Source organism: Toxorhynchites rutilus, chromosome 3 (assembly GCF_029784135.1).
Source record: "Toxorhynchites rutilus septentrionalis strain SRP chromosome 3, ASM2978413v1, whole genome shotgun sequence".
Lineage (NCBI taxonomy): Eukaryota > Metazoa > Arthropoda > Insecta > Diptera > Culicidae > Toxorhynchites > Toxorhynchites rutilus.
This window is the reverse complement of record NC_073746.1, coordinates 37624375-37641717: the sequence shown is the minus strand read 5'-3', so window position 1 is coordinate 37641717 and position 17343 is coordinate 37624375. Positions and strand designations below refer to the sequence as shown.

At 39.1% G+C, this 17343-nt stretch overlaps 1 protein-coding gene across 3 annotated transcripts; it reads right to left on the bottom strand.

The window, feature by feature from the left end:
- Positions 1 to 1520: 1520 nt before the first annotated feature.
- LOC129777622 (uncharacterized) lies at positions 1521 to 16898 on the bottom strand. Of its 3 annotated transcripts, none has more exons than XM_055783997.1 (4): positions 16374 to 16898; positions 2549 to 2799; positions 1876 to 2495; positions 1521 to 1760 (listed from the first exon to the last, which is right to left on the bottom strand). In XM_055783997.1, exons 2-4 carry the CDS (start codon positions 2789 to 2791, stop codon positions 1742 to 1744), a joined length of 882 nt encoding a protein of 293 aa, XP_055639972.1. In that variant the 5' UTR covers positions 2792 to 2799; positions 16374 to 16898; the 3' UTR covers positions 1521 to 1741. The 3 variants fall into 3 exon arrangements, with proteins under 3 accessions (XP_055639972.1, XP_055639970.1, XP_055639971.1); XM_055783995.1 differs by having other exon boundaries at positions 1521 to 1756; XM_055783996.1 differs by having other exon boundaries at positions 1521 to 1756; positions 16707 to 16898.
- Between the last annotated feature and the right edge of the window lie 445 nt (positions 16899 to 17343).

Here is a 17343-nt window from a genome sequence, read left to right as displayed (position 1 = left end):
GAAGAGGAAAAGATCGATCTTCTAAATATCGATCCAAGATCCCCCCATACTTCCTTGAGGTACTCCACTCAAGTTTTCAAACGGAATTACATGTCCCTAATTTGACACGAAGAACTCTGTCATGCAGATACGAGCTGAGCCAATCAACTAGTCTATCCGAAACACCACGCTGGCTTAGTTTACGCAGTAATATTCTGTGGTCAGTTTTATGGAACAACATGAAACAACATGAAACGAGGACGCCGAATGCATGTTCTGACATCCTTCTGAGTCAAGCCACCAATTGAAAATACGTTTTTCATTGTCGAGGTTTTGACCCGGATATGTTTAATGGTGCTGAAATATTTCGAAACAAAACCAAATCTCATTCTTTCTTACACATACACATTGATATTTTTCATAAACACGCCGCTGGCACGGTATAATGTAAGTGAATTAAAATATCGTGGGGTATTTTTTTCGATTTTCAAAAAACTCAAACTTTTACCGCTTTGCGCCACTCTCCCTTAAGTCCGATTGAGCTGAAATTTGGCATAGGGTGTTTTTTCGAGGTAGTGATCATTTTGTACGGGGTAACTTTTTGAAATTTTAAGGTCGATTTTGTAACTATACGAATCAACTACCTGTCCATCTTAGCCACACTGTCTGCCTTACCCGCATCTCCTCTACATTTAATGTTAGCCACTGACAAAGGTATGAGCAAAACTTTTCAGCTATATTTTCTACGCAATTAGAATTCAGGACAAGATTCCAGTCTGTGTTTGAGAGATAGTCGAATAGTTCATCGAAATCTAATTTTTTGTAGTTGAGAGGCCGTGGTACATTTCTGTCAATGTTCGTAGGAACGCTTTCGGACGGGGACGGGAATGAAATCGATACCACTAACGGGGGAAGATGAGAACCAACGCGAAGCCACGGAGCAGAAAATTCGTTATTCGTAATAGAATCGTATGCTATATTGGTGAACACCAATTCGAGTATTCTACCGAGATGGTTTTGTATGATGTATGGCTGGCGTAGATTCAATAAAGCGATAAGCTAGCAGGAGTATAGACGCTGGTGCTACAGCAAGTGACCTCATTTTAGGGACGAATGACCTTAGTGTTTAAGTTCCTTAAAAACAAGAACTGAACAGCGACCTCATTGTCATTTCTCATCCATCAAATTATAAAAAAAGATATTTTTTATTAAAATTTTAAACAACTTCATTCTTTGACCAACATTTTATAATTTTTTGTAAAAAATTAATAGAAAAACATTCACCTTTTTCAAAAGGAAGTCTAATTCTTTTTCGAACATTTCAAGTATGCAAAGTTGCTTAAGACTCCTGTACGCGCGCGCAATATCGTGACTCGTATACTCTCAGACTGTTCTCGGCTTGTCAGACCATATGCGCGAGTATAGGAGGGTTAAATGACCTGCTGTCTGAGATGGGGCTGCCAACTCCTTAGACGAGTCGCCATGAAATTCGTCAGGTAGATTCTCAGTTCATTCCAAAAGATAAATATTACGCACATATCTTGTTCAAAGTTACGTTTATTGAACAGTAATTGTAATTCGAGGTCCCTTATTTCTAACATTCGTTCTAATCTCTAAATGCATTTCTGAACATCTGATAAAAGTAATAAATTAAAAAATGTAGTCTTCAAACAGTTCAGTGGCTTCATCGCTTCATTGAGTTAGTGCTCAGCGACCCATTTAACCGGTTCAGTCGTCCTTTTCCTTGAAAGATGCTAACAAATTAAGCAGCCGGCGTCTGTCTTGTGGAGTCGAAAAAGAAACGCAAAATAAGCAGATTAATATAATTGAGTAATTGTAAATAATGAAGAGTGATTTTTAATTTTATTGCCTCTCTTTATGGGATCAGCTACCTACATTCCAGATCTTCGCTCGCGACATTTGCCAGTCCTGTTACGATACTCGCCCTTGGCACAAGCCTTGGCCCCAAGGGATGCAGACGTTTCGTAGTGGGCTGCTGCCTTTTGTGTCGCTTCATTTCCCGAATGGACGTAATGAACTACGCTACCGGTCAACTGATCCGTGGAGGATGGTTTAGTGCGGTAATGATGATGTCGGTTTGCCGTGATGCGCGTATTAGCGCTGCGATATTTCGGTTTCAGTACAGGTTCAACGATTACCTCAACAGGGATTTCCTGATAGTCGTAGTGGACAGGATTGGGATGGTAATTGGGGGTAGGCTTAAAGATGTAGATATTGCTGGCAGACGGAATGTGTGTAGTGTGAACAGATAGAATCTGAGTCGAGTTGTCGAGTTTCGTGGGTTTTGTAGTTTTCGGTGGCTCACTGGTGGTGACAGGAGGCTTGGTTGGTTCTGTGGTCGTCGTTTTTTGTTTTGTAGTAGTAATAGAAACGGGTGTTTTTGTGGTTGATTTTGGAGGTTTCGTGGATGTTGCTCCACCGAAAATAGGAAGCGGGTTGACTGTCAAGTGCGCAGGGTCGTAATCATAGTCCCCATAATCATAGATGGTATCATCCTGAGAAATGAAACGTTTAATAAATTTAGATGTTTAAAAGTAGTTTCGCTTACCCCAAATTCACCATCAAATTTATCGCCATCGACAGATATTATTTTAACATCTTTAATATTCACATGAACGTTATACTTTCCAGTTTGGCGCTGATCGTATGTCGTTATAGAGGGTCGGCTATCATCATCATTAGAATTGTTTGGATCCAGTTTTCTGCTCTCCGTTACAAACGCGTTGGTCGTAATAACCACCATTAGTGTAAAAATGAATACATTGCTTGAATTTAACGTTATCATCTTCATTGGAGGACCTGCAAGACAAAATCATTGATTAACTTACATACTCAGAATTCTACCTAGTATAGTAATAAGTTCTGTCAGTGAAATTGCGGCTGCTGCCAGCAGAGAAATTCGAAGCGAAAAAAAAGGTAGTATAGTATGATATCCCTACTTTACTCTCATCATGTTTCGCAGCCCCATCAGTACTTGATCGGTTTCCTAACGAAGTTGAAGTTCGGTCTGTACGAGAAGCGTGTGGAAACTGTCGCGTTATTCAAGTGCGGGAAGACAGCGAAACAGATCTACGACCTGTTCAAAACGCTTTCTATCAATTCTGAATAATTTTGCCAAAAATGCTAATTTTGGATACTTCTATACCTTCGATGAAAACTTTAGCTTTTTATCTCATTTTGTTCTCAGGTTAAAAAATTTTAAACGACTGACAAAATTTGATCAAGGATGGCGCCTCACTTAGTTTGCTTCAATAATTCCAATTGTACGCCTCCCTGCTTCAGAGATGCAATCATATGAGGTACACCAGGGCAAGTTAGAATGGATTTTTCGAAGTTCAACTTGAAAGTTATGTTAAAAAATCACTAAATCAATAAATTGAAATCTGTTTGCAGCATATACAAGGTATGATAGATGACTTTCGATAAAAAATAGGGATTCACACTGAATGTTTCGAAAAATATAAAAAATTGAAAATCTTTAGTTTTCATATGCATTGTTTCAACTTGTCACGTAAAGCGGGGTAAGTTGAAACGCGGAACTATCATGAGTTGAATGTGCGATTTTGCTTCTCGAACTATCTATAACTGATTTATGAAACACTAAATTGAAGGAATTGCACAATAAACAATTGGAAAAAGGGGTTTTGGTATACGTGAGTTGTGTGGGAGTAGTCTGATACACGCAAAATAAACACTACATACTAGGAATTAATATACGAAACAATAACATCAAGATTACTACTTTGGATGCTTTAAGACGACTTTAAGGCGCTTTTGGACTGTGGAACGTGAAAACCGTGAATATTCCGCGCGGCCGTCGATGTTGATGCATGGTCGGGATATCCATACGTTGCCCGACGTTTAGGATTGTCGTAATGGACCTACTTTTCATCACCAGTAGCGATTCGATGCAAAAAACCCTTGTCGTTGGAGCAGTTGTTAGCACGTGAAAAAACGGCGTTCGACGTCTTGTGGCTCCAATTCATAGGCATCCAATGTCCTATCTTTCGGATCATTCCCATTGCTTTCAAACGATCGGATATGGTTTGCTGAGCTACTTCAAATGTATCTGCAAGTTTTTGTTGCGTTTGTGGCGGATCTTGATCGAGTAAAGCCTCCAATTCTTCATCTTCAAACTTTTTTGGCAGTCCGGAAATTCTTCGTCTTCCAAGTCAAAATTACAACTTTTTAACCGTGCAAACCACGTCTGACACGTTCGCTCAGTTGAAGCATGGTCACCATAAACTTCCACCAAAATGCGATGACTTTCTGCAGCTTTTTTTCTTCATATTGAAGTAATGAAGTAACACTCCCCGCAAAAACACTCTCGCCCAGCTGGTACGAAATTCGACATTTTTGAAGTGGCAAAAAACTATGTTGTTTACGCTTCTACTTTTTGACATATACTGAAAAAACACGCAATGACAGTAGCTTTCCAACGAATGTCTGGAAATTTGATTCACTGAAATAATAATCAAGTTACATTACTTCGATGTTACACAAAACAAAAACACTCTCGCCCAGCTGGTACGAAATTCGACATTTTTGAAGTGGCAAAAAACTATGTTGTTTACGCTTCTACTTTTTGACATATACTGAAAAAACACGCAATGACAGTAGCTTTCCAACGAATGTCTGGAAATTTGATTCACTGAAATAATAATCAAGTTACATTACTTCGATGTTACACCATCTGAGTTCGTGACGAAAAATCGAACAGCAACTTTGATAATCTTTCATGTATTTAGAAAGCAGCCATATGCAGCCATTCTATGCCTAAGCGATATAGTGGTTCTAAGATTTTCGTGAAACCCCCAACGCACCGGAACTAAGGCCCATCGAAAAATATTGGACTGTGGTTCAACTCTTCTGCAGCGTTTTTTCCGTGATGCAATTTGATATGAGACACGATTTAATATACAAAAGAAAAACAATATATATTGCTGAAAATATGGTTAACTCTGACTTTTTTCAAACGAATTGCCATCTGTTTGGAACGACGTCATTATTGCGTACAGATGGTTGTTACGTCAAAATGATTTTGTCGATAATTCTCAATTGTTTTCGAAAAAACATATCATATTTTAATGTTTGGCGTATGTATTTTTGTCACAATGAAATTTATTTTGAAATCTGCGGCTTTTTGGTCTGACAGTTTATTTGAAATTCATGCAATTTTCTCTGGGTTTCTCTCATCTATTCTTATCATCGGCCCTATCGACCCTATCCTATCCTGATTTATGAGTTTGAGCAGTGAGTTTGTGTAATGGTGATATAAAAAATTAATATGTTAATCCATTGCAATCTACTAGGCTCGTGCTCGAACCCACAACAAAGTACAAAGATACAAGAATATTATTCAACAAAAGTTATCCGACATTCCGATTTTGATAAAACAAGAAAGTCGTGCGAACAAGACAAGCAATTTAGAGCAACATAATATTGATCACTAAAAAGAATGAAACAAGATCTGAAAGCAAGGAAAGAAGCTACAGCGAGTAGTAAATAATAAACCATAACAAAGGACGCGTAACATTACGTAAGCTTAAGCTGGGCTTAGGGTGCTGCGTTTTGCGTCACGTCAGGTTGACAATTAATGTTGAAGATGTGCAGCGTATACATATAGGAGTGCACAATGATATTGTTAACTATGGCTTTAGCCGTACTGCCCGGCTTAGCTCCCCTCTTCTTTTATTCTCTCTTTCGGCTTTGGCCCTCGGGAAGACTGTTCTGACCTTATGAAAACCAGTAAAATATTCGATGGAAAGCGGACACGAGAAGTTGTCTGTGCAAAATGGACTGGCTTTGGTGATAGATGTAGAAGGAAAAGTTAGTTGTTCTTTCCAAATTTATATTTTTTCGATTTTTGGGGTTAGTATGGTACCGTGATCGTAGGGGCCCTTCGCTTCGTCCTTCGTGATAGTTGTCGTCGCGCTTCTGTTCGTCGTTGATGCTGAGAGGAGGGATGCTGTCAGCCCTAACGGATGAACTCGTCGTCATCCGTTTGCAATGAGGTTGCTCTCGCGAGAATATCGCTTTGGTGGTGGTAGGTGGCCGGAGTTCCTATACAGAACCTACGAGCGAATGGTTTGGCTCTGGGCCCTATTGAATTGGTCAGAAGATGGATTTTGCTCTCAACTTCTTCACTACACTCTACCAGTCTTTCTCCTTCTTTTTGTACGATTTTTTACTATGTCGCTTTTCAACTCACTATCTTTCCACAACTTATATTTCTTAACAAATTTTTCTTCCAACTTTTCAACTTTCTTGTCGTTTCCTGGCTCCGGACTAAGTGACCGAGTCAACTAGAGATAGTCAAACCGTTCATGAACTGTTCAAAAGAACTAGTTCATCAAAAAGAGTGAACGAACGGTCGTTCTTTTTTACTAGGCAACAGTTTACATGAACTGCTTACCAAGTTCAGAACGAACTGTGTACGATGACCGCTGGCGGAACTGTGTATACAGTTCAGAGCGAACTGACCGCTGGCTGAACTGTGCATTTAGTTCAGAACGAACTGTGTATGGTGATCGGTGTATAAGGGTGGGTTTAGACTAGCGATATATTCATGTGAAGAAATATGATGAGATTTAGAGCCCCCGCATACTGCAGACTGATTTGTCAGCCGATAGTTTGGTCGGCTTCTTAATCAGTACGGAGAGGTATGCATGTGCGCACATTACGACGATTCAGTTGGATCGGTTTTTGCACCAGAAGGCCGACCCGACCAAACTGTTGGTTGAAAGAAAGTCTGTAGTATGCGGAGTCTCTTATAGAAATCGCATCAACCGTTTACACTAGCGTGAACTTCTATAATGAATATATTCACATTTTCGGTGAATTTATTCACCTGAAGTAGAACTGTATCCAACTTTAGCGATATCTTACCAGTGAGAAATTCACAAGCGTTTACATATGCTGAATTTATTCAAGTTATATATACCTCGAATAAGTGTATCATATTTATTATCACCCGTTTACACATTCACGTGAATAAATCCATCTATAGCTATAGATTTCCCTAATGTAAATCTGCCATAAGAGGAAGGCGAGCGAACGAGTGATAGATTAATGCTGCTGCAAGGTAAATAATCCTCAAATTAACGAATGGAAACAAACGATAGCCCCATGAAATAACAAAAATAAGATGTCGGTATTGTCGTTTTCATAATAAAACGCAATATTTCAGGATACGGTGGTTCTTAAATTCGATTGTTCGATTATTTATCAAATGAAGTTTTAATTTCATATTTTTAAGTCGAGGGTAAATATTTCAGTAAGATATGCGAATCTACCTCATCAAAATATACAGTTAAAAGCGAAACGATTCAAACCGTCTTTTTGAACAGTATATAAAAATTTGTGTCGCTGATATGAATTGTTTTTATATTATATCATATATATCATATCTTCTTCTTCAATGGCACTAACGTTCCTAGAGGAACTTCGCCGTCTCAACGTAGTATTACTTGCGTCATTTTTATTAGTACTTAGTTGAGATTTCTATTCCAAATAACACGCCTTGAATGGATTCTGAGTGGCAAGCTCTAGAATACGCGTGATCACAGTGCAAGTCGGAGGAAATTTCTTTGACGAAAAATTCCCCCGACCAGAACGGGAATCGAACCCGAACACCCGGCATGATAGTTATGACGCTAACCACTCGGCCAAGGGAGCACATATATATCATATATTATATCTCACAATTTTTTATACTTGCTTTGGCATATCCCTTCTAATGTACGAAAGACTGAGTGAACTGTTCAAAAGAACTAGTTCACTTAAGTGAACGGTTGGTCACTGAAAGGTTCATTAAAGTGAACCGTTTTGCCCTTCTCTAGAGTCAACCCAATCTCTTCTTCTAAGTCACCGCCTTCCCTTTCCTCTCGCTTATTTCCTTCTTCCATTTCCTCCCGAAAGGACATCTGTCAATCCTTTTTCGCCTGATTTCAAACCACGTCGGCCTGTCGGGTCAGTTCGTTTACATCGATTTTTTTGTCAAGGTATTTACATTTAACAACAATTAGACCAGTCACAACAAAACAAAATTTTACTTACACACTAAACAGATATAATTTGACACAGACAACATATTGTGACCGATGACTTAAAAAATGATCGGTAGCAATGTGTCGCGTCGTTGTTATAGATGTTGAATTTGTTTTCAGAGTAAAAAAGACGGGTGGGTAATGTCGGGGACATAACCGGAGTGACGTAGGACTATACAAAGGGGACAGCTTTTGCTAAATATATATTTTAAATATATTGTTTTATTTTCTTCTCCTACGTGAATACCTACCTATCTACCTGAAAAATGGATTAGTTTACTGTTAACTCTTCATGAACATGTTGGGGGTTCTGAAAAGAACCTTTGGTGTTGTGTTTTTGCGTTTTTTTTACAAACTTTCTCAATTTTTTCTCACTGTCTTATAGTTGATTCTTGATTTTTTTTCCGAAGGCTTTGTACTTATTAAATGTTCAACGCCGGGCATCTCTCGGCGTATGCACATATCGTACAATCAAAATGATGGCTGTGATAGGGGAAGCATAGGTGGTCATCAGCTCATTCACTATCATATATTTCACTATTGAGCACATTACCGTACCTTAAACTGTGGTTTCGGAGACGAATGAATTGTAAGATTTGTATCTCCGCAAACAAAGTAAATAGAAATGAAAAAGAACTGAGGTTTTGGAGACGAACTCTACGATCTGTCGAGAATTAAACGAGCTATAAGCGTTCTGAAAAACCAACAGTAAATTAACACAGGATTAAAGTCCTTTGAAATAAGAACAGAGCAGCAGGAAATACATAGCTCATCATGTTGCTCCTTAGTTATGTTTCTATACAATGCAGATGTAACGTCAGTCAATTTTCAACATCAGTTATCAACCAAAGAAAGCAGTTCTTGCTACCGAGAAAATTCGTTAATGCCATCCTGCATACAATGTGTTGTAATTTGAAGCCACTTTTAATTCGGAAACCATGCATGGGTTTGTGAAAACTGAATGATCAATTTAAAAGACCCCAAACCAATAAGTTCAAGAACAAGCATAAACAAAATAAATCAGTTTATATTATATGTCATATTATGTCGCTTTAGAATGCATTGGTATTGTGAAAAACTTTTAATAACTCTTCTTTGAAAGGTTTAATGGCCCTGAAAAGCGGGTTTTCTTATCGTCGCGAGCAGCTTTACCAGCCAACTCGATCACTTCGGCGGCCGAAACTATATAACGCCGGCTAAGTGGACTGGTGCACTGGTACTAACGCGCTCAGCCTAGCTACCCTTGCGGGGAACTCCAGATCAACACGGTTCGAGCGGGATTTTGCCTTTCCCTTCACTTTTCCTCCTTTGCCATGTCCAGACATTGCTGCTTGGGTTGGTTTGTTGAAGTGTTTTGATGCGAACCGATGTGATGTACGGTTTGAATGAGAATGATCGTTACGGAAGGAAGGTATTGTATTATAGAGACTTTAAACTTTTTCAGTTCATTCGTCTCTAGCCTTGAGAAAGGCCCTTTGAAAACTCTACTCTACTCTAGCGCTACCACCTCCACCCTCTTGCCTTGAGAAAGGCACACAATCGTTACGTTACGGCAGCGGAGCGGGGATTTTTAAGCTGACTGGCTGGCTCGGGAATTACGCATGTGTGAGACAGCGACCAATGTTTCGTTCATTTTTTTCTTTTTCCTTTCCAATGGTGCTTCATTCTATTTCGTTGCTGCTCTGGTTGCCCGTTTTGGTCGGTACGATTTGAGGAGCACAAAATGGACCAATCAAAAATGGGCACATAGTGCATTTGGACAATGCTTGATATTTCACAATTATTCAATTATTTATCTCAAGAAGAATGAAATGTTATTCATTATGATAGATGCGTAGATATATTCCTTATCAATTGATGCCAAAACCTTTGCGATCTATTGAGAAATGCTCGAGTTATAAGCGTTCCAGATCTTGCATTTTTTCCTACTTGTTCAGTGCCTAGATTTCCATTTCACCCCCTATATCTTCCGGTTAGACGTATATAAAATAATTGAAGTCACTTATTGAATCGCTGAATGATGATTTTCTTCGTTTTTATTTTGCGCACAGAAGTAACTACTTGTATGTTTGATTGTGATTTTAAAGGTGAAAACAGAATGCCGCGTTATGCGTTGCTTCTCATCAACTCTCATTGTTTGCGTTTTGTACTAAAACATTCGCCTGACGCAGTCTGTTGATTTGCAGTCACAATCTAGCATTCGCGTCACCACTTTTCATGCAAACAAAAACAAAATAAAATTCGTGTGAAAATCTTGTTCTTGTTGTGTCTACGGATCAGTTTTTAAAAACAACACATTGACATATCCGCGCTGGCGGCATTGAGCTTCGTTTACTTTAGCTTTTCCATACCAAACTAGTATTCTATTTAAATGAAAAACATTTTTGTTTGCAGGTGGTGAAAAAGTCTGATACGAAAATTGTTTATGAAGACAACTCTATATTATGATGAAAAAATTCAGCAACAATGTTGGAATTGTTTAGCCATATAGTTGAATGAAAGTCAGAAACAAGTGTTTCAAGTAATCAAATAACATGATGTGAAAATCAAATTTTAGAATTTAAAAACCGGCTTCATGTCTTCTAATCTGATAGAGATTACACTAACGAGTTTGGGACCCAAATTATGGCCCATACGTCGACACCATGCCACTGTCATCGCGAATTCGGCGCAAGCAGTTTAGAACAAATGTTAGTGTTTAGTACAACGATGCTAATGATAAAGTGTCAAAGCACAATTGTCGCAACGTTTTTTCATGATAACCCTTAAAAGGCGCTATATCGGTTATTTCAAGAGATAGAGAAAAACTTTGTTCTACAAAGATGTCTCAAATAATTGGAGCTACAACATTGTCGAACTATGTTTACCTCTATCTATAAAGATAAGAAAGTTAGATTTTTTATTTCATGGAAAATTTTGGTCACCCTATTTTTGACAAAATAAAAGCGAGCGCTCTATCATGTTAACCACTTTGTCGAAGACAGTTTTTATCTATAGAATAACTGTCGAGCTCTAAATGCTAATTTCCACTTAAATGCATCTCCTGGACCATTGTGCATTGTTTAGAAGGAGTGCGTTCAAGCGCTATTTTCATACGTGGAGTGGTGCTTCATTTTGTTTTTTAGAAGGTACCGTGAGACTTCCTCGTTTGATTACCGGAAAAGATCCGGCAGGAAACTTTCAGAAATCACTGAGCGAGTGATTAAGATCGCCAGGGAGCGAATTAAAAAATCACAACGCTCTATACTTGGCCCCTGGCCCCTGTTTTCAATGTTTGGAAATAGACAAATTCTCAAACATGACCTGGGATGCCAAGCTTTTAGGAAACGTAAAGTTCATAGAGTTCCGAAAGCTTGGAAGAATAAACGGCCTGAAAGGGCAACTGTCCTACTATCATGGCACAGTGAACAAAATTTTTATTTTTTTTCGGATGAAAAGTCTTGCAATTGTTTCACAATGTCCTAAACGACAGGTTGTTGGCCTACAGATCGAGGTATATTTCAGAACAAATGTTTATCGATTGGTAGGAATACTCTTACGCCTAAAAATAGTGACAGTGTAATATACAACAAAAAGTTATCTTAAGATAAAAATATACACGAATGAATTCGGCTCTGTTACAGCTGAATTGCTAAATGAGCCTAATAAATAAACTGATGGGACCTGTTTTCTGATTTGGCTCCTTTCCTGAAAGACGTAGTTCTACGTCAAAATTGAAGTTTGAATTTGTGTGAGAAATTGTTGCACACGGTGTATAGTGAAGGCGACTTATTCTCAACAGACAACTTTGCCAAGGAAAACTTCGAATGGATTCATATGTTCATGAGTTCTCAGTTTCAAATACTGAAGTTGGTTTTTACAAACGATAACATTAAATGTTTATGGTGAATTTCACATAGTGCGAACTCTCACTGAAAATCTCAGTTGGTACAAAACCATTGAAATCATTTTTGGGCCATATCCAGATCTTCCTCGATGAACGCAATTGCATGTTCAGTGCCAAGGTGGGCCCGGATTGTTCAAAATTGATAGCTTCGTTCCGCGAACTACTTTCCTTCAACGTCGAATAATTGATTACACGAGGTTCTAATTACCATTTTTATTCGACTTGTCTTGGAGAGTAACTGTTGTTTGGGGAGTCTTTTCGACAAACAGCGGAATCCAACAAAAACACACAGCGGCACATCAAAACCCCCATCATTAACACTAACAAGCGCAATGTTTCAACAATCATTCCGCTGGGGCTGGATTGGAATTAATCCATTTCATGTTCTCAGATCTATCTTTAGCACTGACATCTGCTCAGAGAAATGGAAAACCCTTAACCAAAAGCAGACACCAAAAGAAGATGAAAGTATCGCGAGTGAGAGATCGCACATAATTACCATCTAATTTGTTGCTTTCTGAGCTGAGAGACATCCTACGAACCGGGCAAATTCGGCTCATCGATGCGCGGATGGGTGCGGTTTAGCTGATACAATAATTGCCAAGAAAGGGTGGCTAATGGAGTCGAGAATCTTTCGCGGTTTCACATTTTGCATGCTAATCAGCCAAACAATTCTTATAATTTCATCAAACCAACAGCTGATTGCAGTTCTTTTGTTGTCCACTGCTCGCTGCAACATTCCCTCTCCCGAGCTGTGGTCAGCGATCGCGCAGAAAACCCGTTATTAACATTTGAGATCGCGGAACGACGGAGTATGGCCTGCGTGTGTTTGTGTGTGCTCCCCGAACAATTGCAATTTGGTGCTAATGGATGCGGAGAGAATAGAGTACTGTCGGGAACAGGTTCCAAGGCGTCGTAGCTTGAAGCTGGGCTTACATCAACCCTACAATCTATTTTTAATTCCCTGAATTTTACAACCAACGGTATTCGCGATGATGTGGATTAGTGACGATCTCTTGTTTCTTTCGTAAACACAGAATGATTTAGTTGGTATACTTCTTTGTGCATGCGAACGGAATCACAACCAAACTGAACCAGAATTAATAACCGATCTTAAGCGGGCACCCCGACCTGAAGGACCGAAAACATGGGTGTTTTGGCGATTTATTATGCCATTTGAGATTTGGTCAAGTTTTGAATCACTTGCAGCGTGATTAGGGTATGTTAAAAGATATATTTAGAAAACTTTGGGACTGAAATATTGTTCGCAGTTGAATATTCGAATGTAACTATCACTAATCATCACGGTACTTTGACGTTTCCTGGCTGTTAATTCATGTTGATGGAAAACAATCTGCAAAAGTCCGTTTTGATAGAACGCTTCCATCCAAAATTGTGAGTCGAGAAAGCCGATTTACTCCTTCAGCAGATCTTCTCTGACGAAAAGAAATTCATCATTGATGGGGCAGATGCTATTGTTTCATACAGGAAAGAATAACAGAACGAGCCACGTTATGCTCTCACTCCCCGGTACTTCATCGATACATTAGAATAAGACGATCATGGCATCCCAGCAAACATTAAATCGTATATACAGCAGCATATATCCCAGAGGCGATATACATTAGGGTGCCAATGCAAAGGGTCATCTCGAATTTCGAGAAGTTGCCCCATAACAAATGTTCACCACCTCGAAAAAATATCCTATGCAAAATATCAGCTCAATCGGACTTAAGAGAGAGTGCCGCAAGGCGGTGCAAATCAATATTTCGTAGCCAGTTCCGAATGAAAAATCGAGATAACTATTTTTATTGACAGCCAAAACCGTACTTTTCGTCCCAGAATGCCGATGTTTGACAGAAAAAAAGGGGTGGGTTATATCTATGATATATCCGCAAGGTTGACGTGGGACTACCTTAGCTTAGCAATCATTTGTTTGTATTGATTGAATTTTTGATTGAATGAACCAATTTCAGAATTCAATATATTCGGTTTGTGAGTAAAAAGATTGAATAAATGCCATGTAAGGTCAATTCACGCATTGTGATAGATTATGTTCTTCGTTATAAGTAAATTTAAAATTAATTAAAATTAATTTCTTTTACGTTTGGTATGATGCCTAGGACAAAAGATGTGAACGGAAGAATTATCAAACGATTATTTTATATTACATTTCCCTCTGAAGATTGCATCTCTCAAGTGTACGTACTTCTCGAACCGCGAATTTGCTTGGTTTGATGAACTGCAGGTACTCAGTTTCGATTTTGACATGTACGTCGAACGCATATTGTTTAATCATCGTTTGACAACGGAGAAGGAAAATCAACAGAATCAGAATCCGAGAGTATTGGGTGCATCCCATTCTCAGTGATTTGCACGGCACGTATGTCGGATTCCAAAATTGAGAGCGAATTGAACAATCGACCAATAGACAATCGTCGTATGGCCGCAGGTCAAGGCTAGCCAGTACTGATTAAACAGACGACCGATAGTTTACCGACAAAACAGTTTGAATGCAATCGGGAAGCCCATCGAACTTTTTATCGGCCGATACTGAATCGGTGAAGTGTGCGCATATGCAAATGCCTGCAGTCTGCGGGGGCTTTTAGGGAAACACATTTCAGTCGGAACAAAAATACCCTCGAATTGCATGAATTTGCAATGCCAATTTCCCCACGCTCCATGGATTTGAAGTCTGTGTTAGGGAAACATATTCCAGCCAGAACAGTAATACTCCCGACTTGCATGAATTTGCAATGCAAATTTCCCCACGCTCCATTAATTTGAAGTCTACGTTAAGGAAACACATAATAGTCGGAACAAAAATGACCACGACTTACATGTATGCCAATGCCAATTTCCCCTCGCTCAATGATTTTAAAGTCCGTGTTAGGGAAACACATTTCAGTCGGAACAAAAATACCCCCGATTTTCATGTATTACCAAAGCCGATTTCTCCAACGCTGCTTGGTTTTGAAGTCTGTGTTAGGGAACACGTTTCGATGAGAACAAAAATCCCCATACTTTCATGTATTTGCAAGGTCGATTTCCCCAATGCTGGTTGGTTTTGATGGCTGTGTTGGGAAAACCGTTAACCGGGCCAATCAAAACGAGGTAGTTAGGGCGTTTATATAACGTTTAACGTTTTACAGTAATTCAATTGTTTGTCTAATGAAAAATAACATTTTATTAATTGCGATAGATGCGTAGAAATATTCCCTATCAGTTGATGCAAACATCTTTCCGATCCAGTTCGAAATGTTCGAGTTATAAGCATTCGGAATCTTTCATTTTTCCCGGCATGTTCTGTGTTTAGGTTTTCATTTTACCCCCCATATACTCCGGTTAGACGTAGTCCCACGTCAAAAATTATTTCGAGATGACACTAAATCACGACGTTGCATACAATTTTAAGATATTTGGCATCAAAAAAATTTTTTTCGCAAACCCCCATTTCCTCCCCTATATACATTATTTCAACCGATATCTTATATATTTCTGTAAACTTAGAAAAAATGGGTTTTTATATCGTTTTAGAACGGTTTGAAAGGTGTATAAAAAATTAAAAACCATTTTTTGGAGTATTGTGTTTATTGATTAGACACACAAAGATGCCCCTTCAGATATCCAGCTATTACGTCTTCATGGTTTCAGAAATCATAATCGTTAGGACTTGAGAGGCGTAGTCAAATCTCAAAAAGAAGTAAATAAAAAAGTTTGTTTTGTCCGCATATCTAATTCGATCAAAGCCAATTAGGTGAGCAATTTCATCGAACGCTACTCGGAGGGTATTCTGCGCAGCTTCCTTCAATGCCAGCCAGCAAAAGCCACCGAAGTTCAACAAACTTCGTGGTAATCCAATGAACCCTTTTCTCTCCATTAGGCCATATCAAATCGAATCGTGTGTACCATTCGACGAACGAAAAAAAAACTGGGTGGTTTCAATTGGAGAAGACTGTGGTGCACTCCCTTCTAAATATGGCAATTACGCTCTTTCGCTTCCCGTTTGCGCTTGTTCGTTAGTCATGCTACTGACAACGCTGCCGTTGTAAGTGATCAATAATAAAAATATAGAACACAATAACTCCTGTTCCTGCGCTAAGGCGCGTCTTGCCTCCAGCACTTGGTGGCGATAGTGCGGAAAAATCATCATGGACTGTTGGGCGCGAAATCGACAACGGCCACCGTTTTCTCGCGGTTCTATCAAAACTGAAGAAATCGGAGGCTGGAAAGCAACGCGAAATGTGGGATAAGCTCCCTTATCTGATATAATTTATCTATCCATTCCACATTGAGGATAAGTGAATTATTATACAGATAGGACAATATATATGCCGGGAAGGTTGTTGCCTATAAATCTCCGCCCATTTATTATGGATGTGTTTCGGTTCGATATAAATCGAATGCGATCAACAGCATGAATACATGACAGCACATACCTTCAATGGTCACAATTTACAACTTCTTGTAATGGAATTTTTCCTGGCCCAGCTAATCCAATCTGTTGTAATGTTTCCGCCGACGGTCGAACCCGTTATGGGAATGATATGCAACTTTTTTCGCGCTATAAATGATGGTGAATTTTTTTTTTCGCGCGCGTTGCTCGTTCCAGCTCCTCCCGTTTGTAATACACACTCTGAAGTAAGTCTTTCAAGAAGTTGTTCTCACTTACATTCCTCAACAAAAAAAAAAGTTCAAATAATGGAACGGTTCACTGTTTTTCTTGTGTTTTTTCTGATCGTTGTCAGCTTGGAACTTTGTTTTTCTTTTACCTCTTGGACACACCGCACACCAAAAGCACAGCAGCCCAAAATTCACGTGAGTGCGACTTATGTTCGACACGGTTTTGCGCGAGAGATTGACAAAGATTGTGTGTAGGAGAAGCGACGAACTCGGTCAGATCAACACGCTGCGATCTTTTGCCTTTTCGAAACAAACGGTCGAAGCTGTTGCACGGTCAAGGTTTGGATTGAGAATGGATAGAAGAAAGAGTTTTCTTTGCGATATATTGCGACCGGTGCTTGCGATCGGGGGATGCGGAAGAGCTTCAGCCGCTTGGTGGAACTTCAGCGTGGAATTAATACGATGATTATGAATTATTTATGTGGGAAATTATATTATCTCTCGGTAAGCTTTTTTTGATTTCAGCTGGACAGAGGAAAAAACTTTGTCAATCGTGGCGAACGGAAGGCAACATTATTCAAGTATTTTTCTTAAATTCCCGAGATGTCTCAAGTGCACGACCATGCAAAACGGTTGGGTTATTCATTACTCTTCTTCGGGAAAGTGAGGTCAAAGTTCGTTCTCTAGATTTTCCAACGTAAAAAAGCCACTATTTGAACTCGTGTGCATCGAATGTTTCACGATTTCAGAATGAATATTAAAAAAAATAACCAACGGATTATATAA

What these genes read in the sequence shown, in the direction of transcription:
- LOC129777622 (XM_055783995.1), bottom strand. Translation starts at nt 2,791, where the DNA reads ATGAAGATGATAACGTTAAATTCAAGCAATGTATTCATTTTTACACTA. An exon ending in AATTTGATGGTGAATTTGGG is followed by an intron (nt 2,496 to 2,548) that starts GTAAGCGAAACT and finishes TTCATTTCTCAG; the next exon opens with GATGATACCATCTATGATTA. An exon ending in CGCGAGCGAAGATCTGGAAT is followed by an intron (nt 1,757 to 1,875) that starts GTAGGTAGCTGA and finishes TCCACAAGACAG; the next exon opens with ACGCCGGCTGCTTAATTTGT.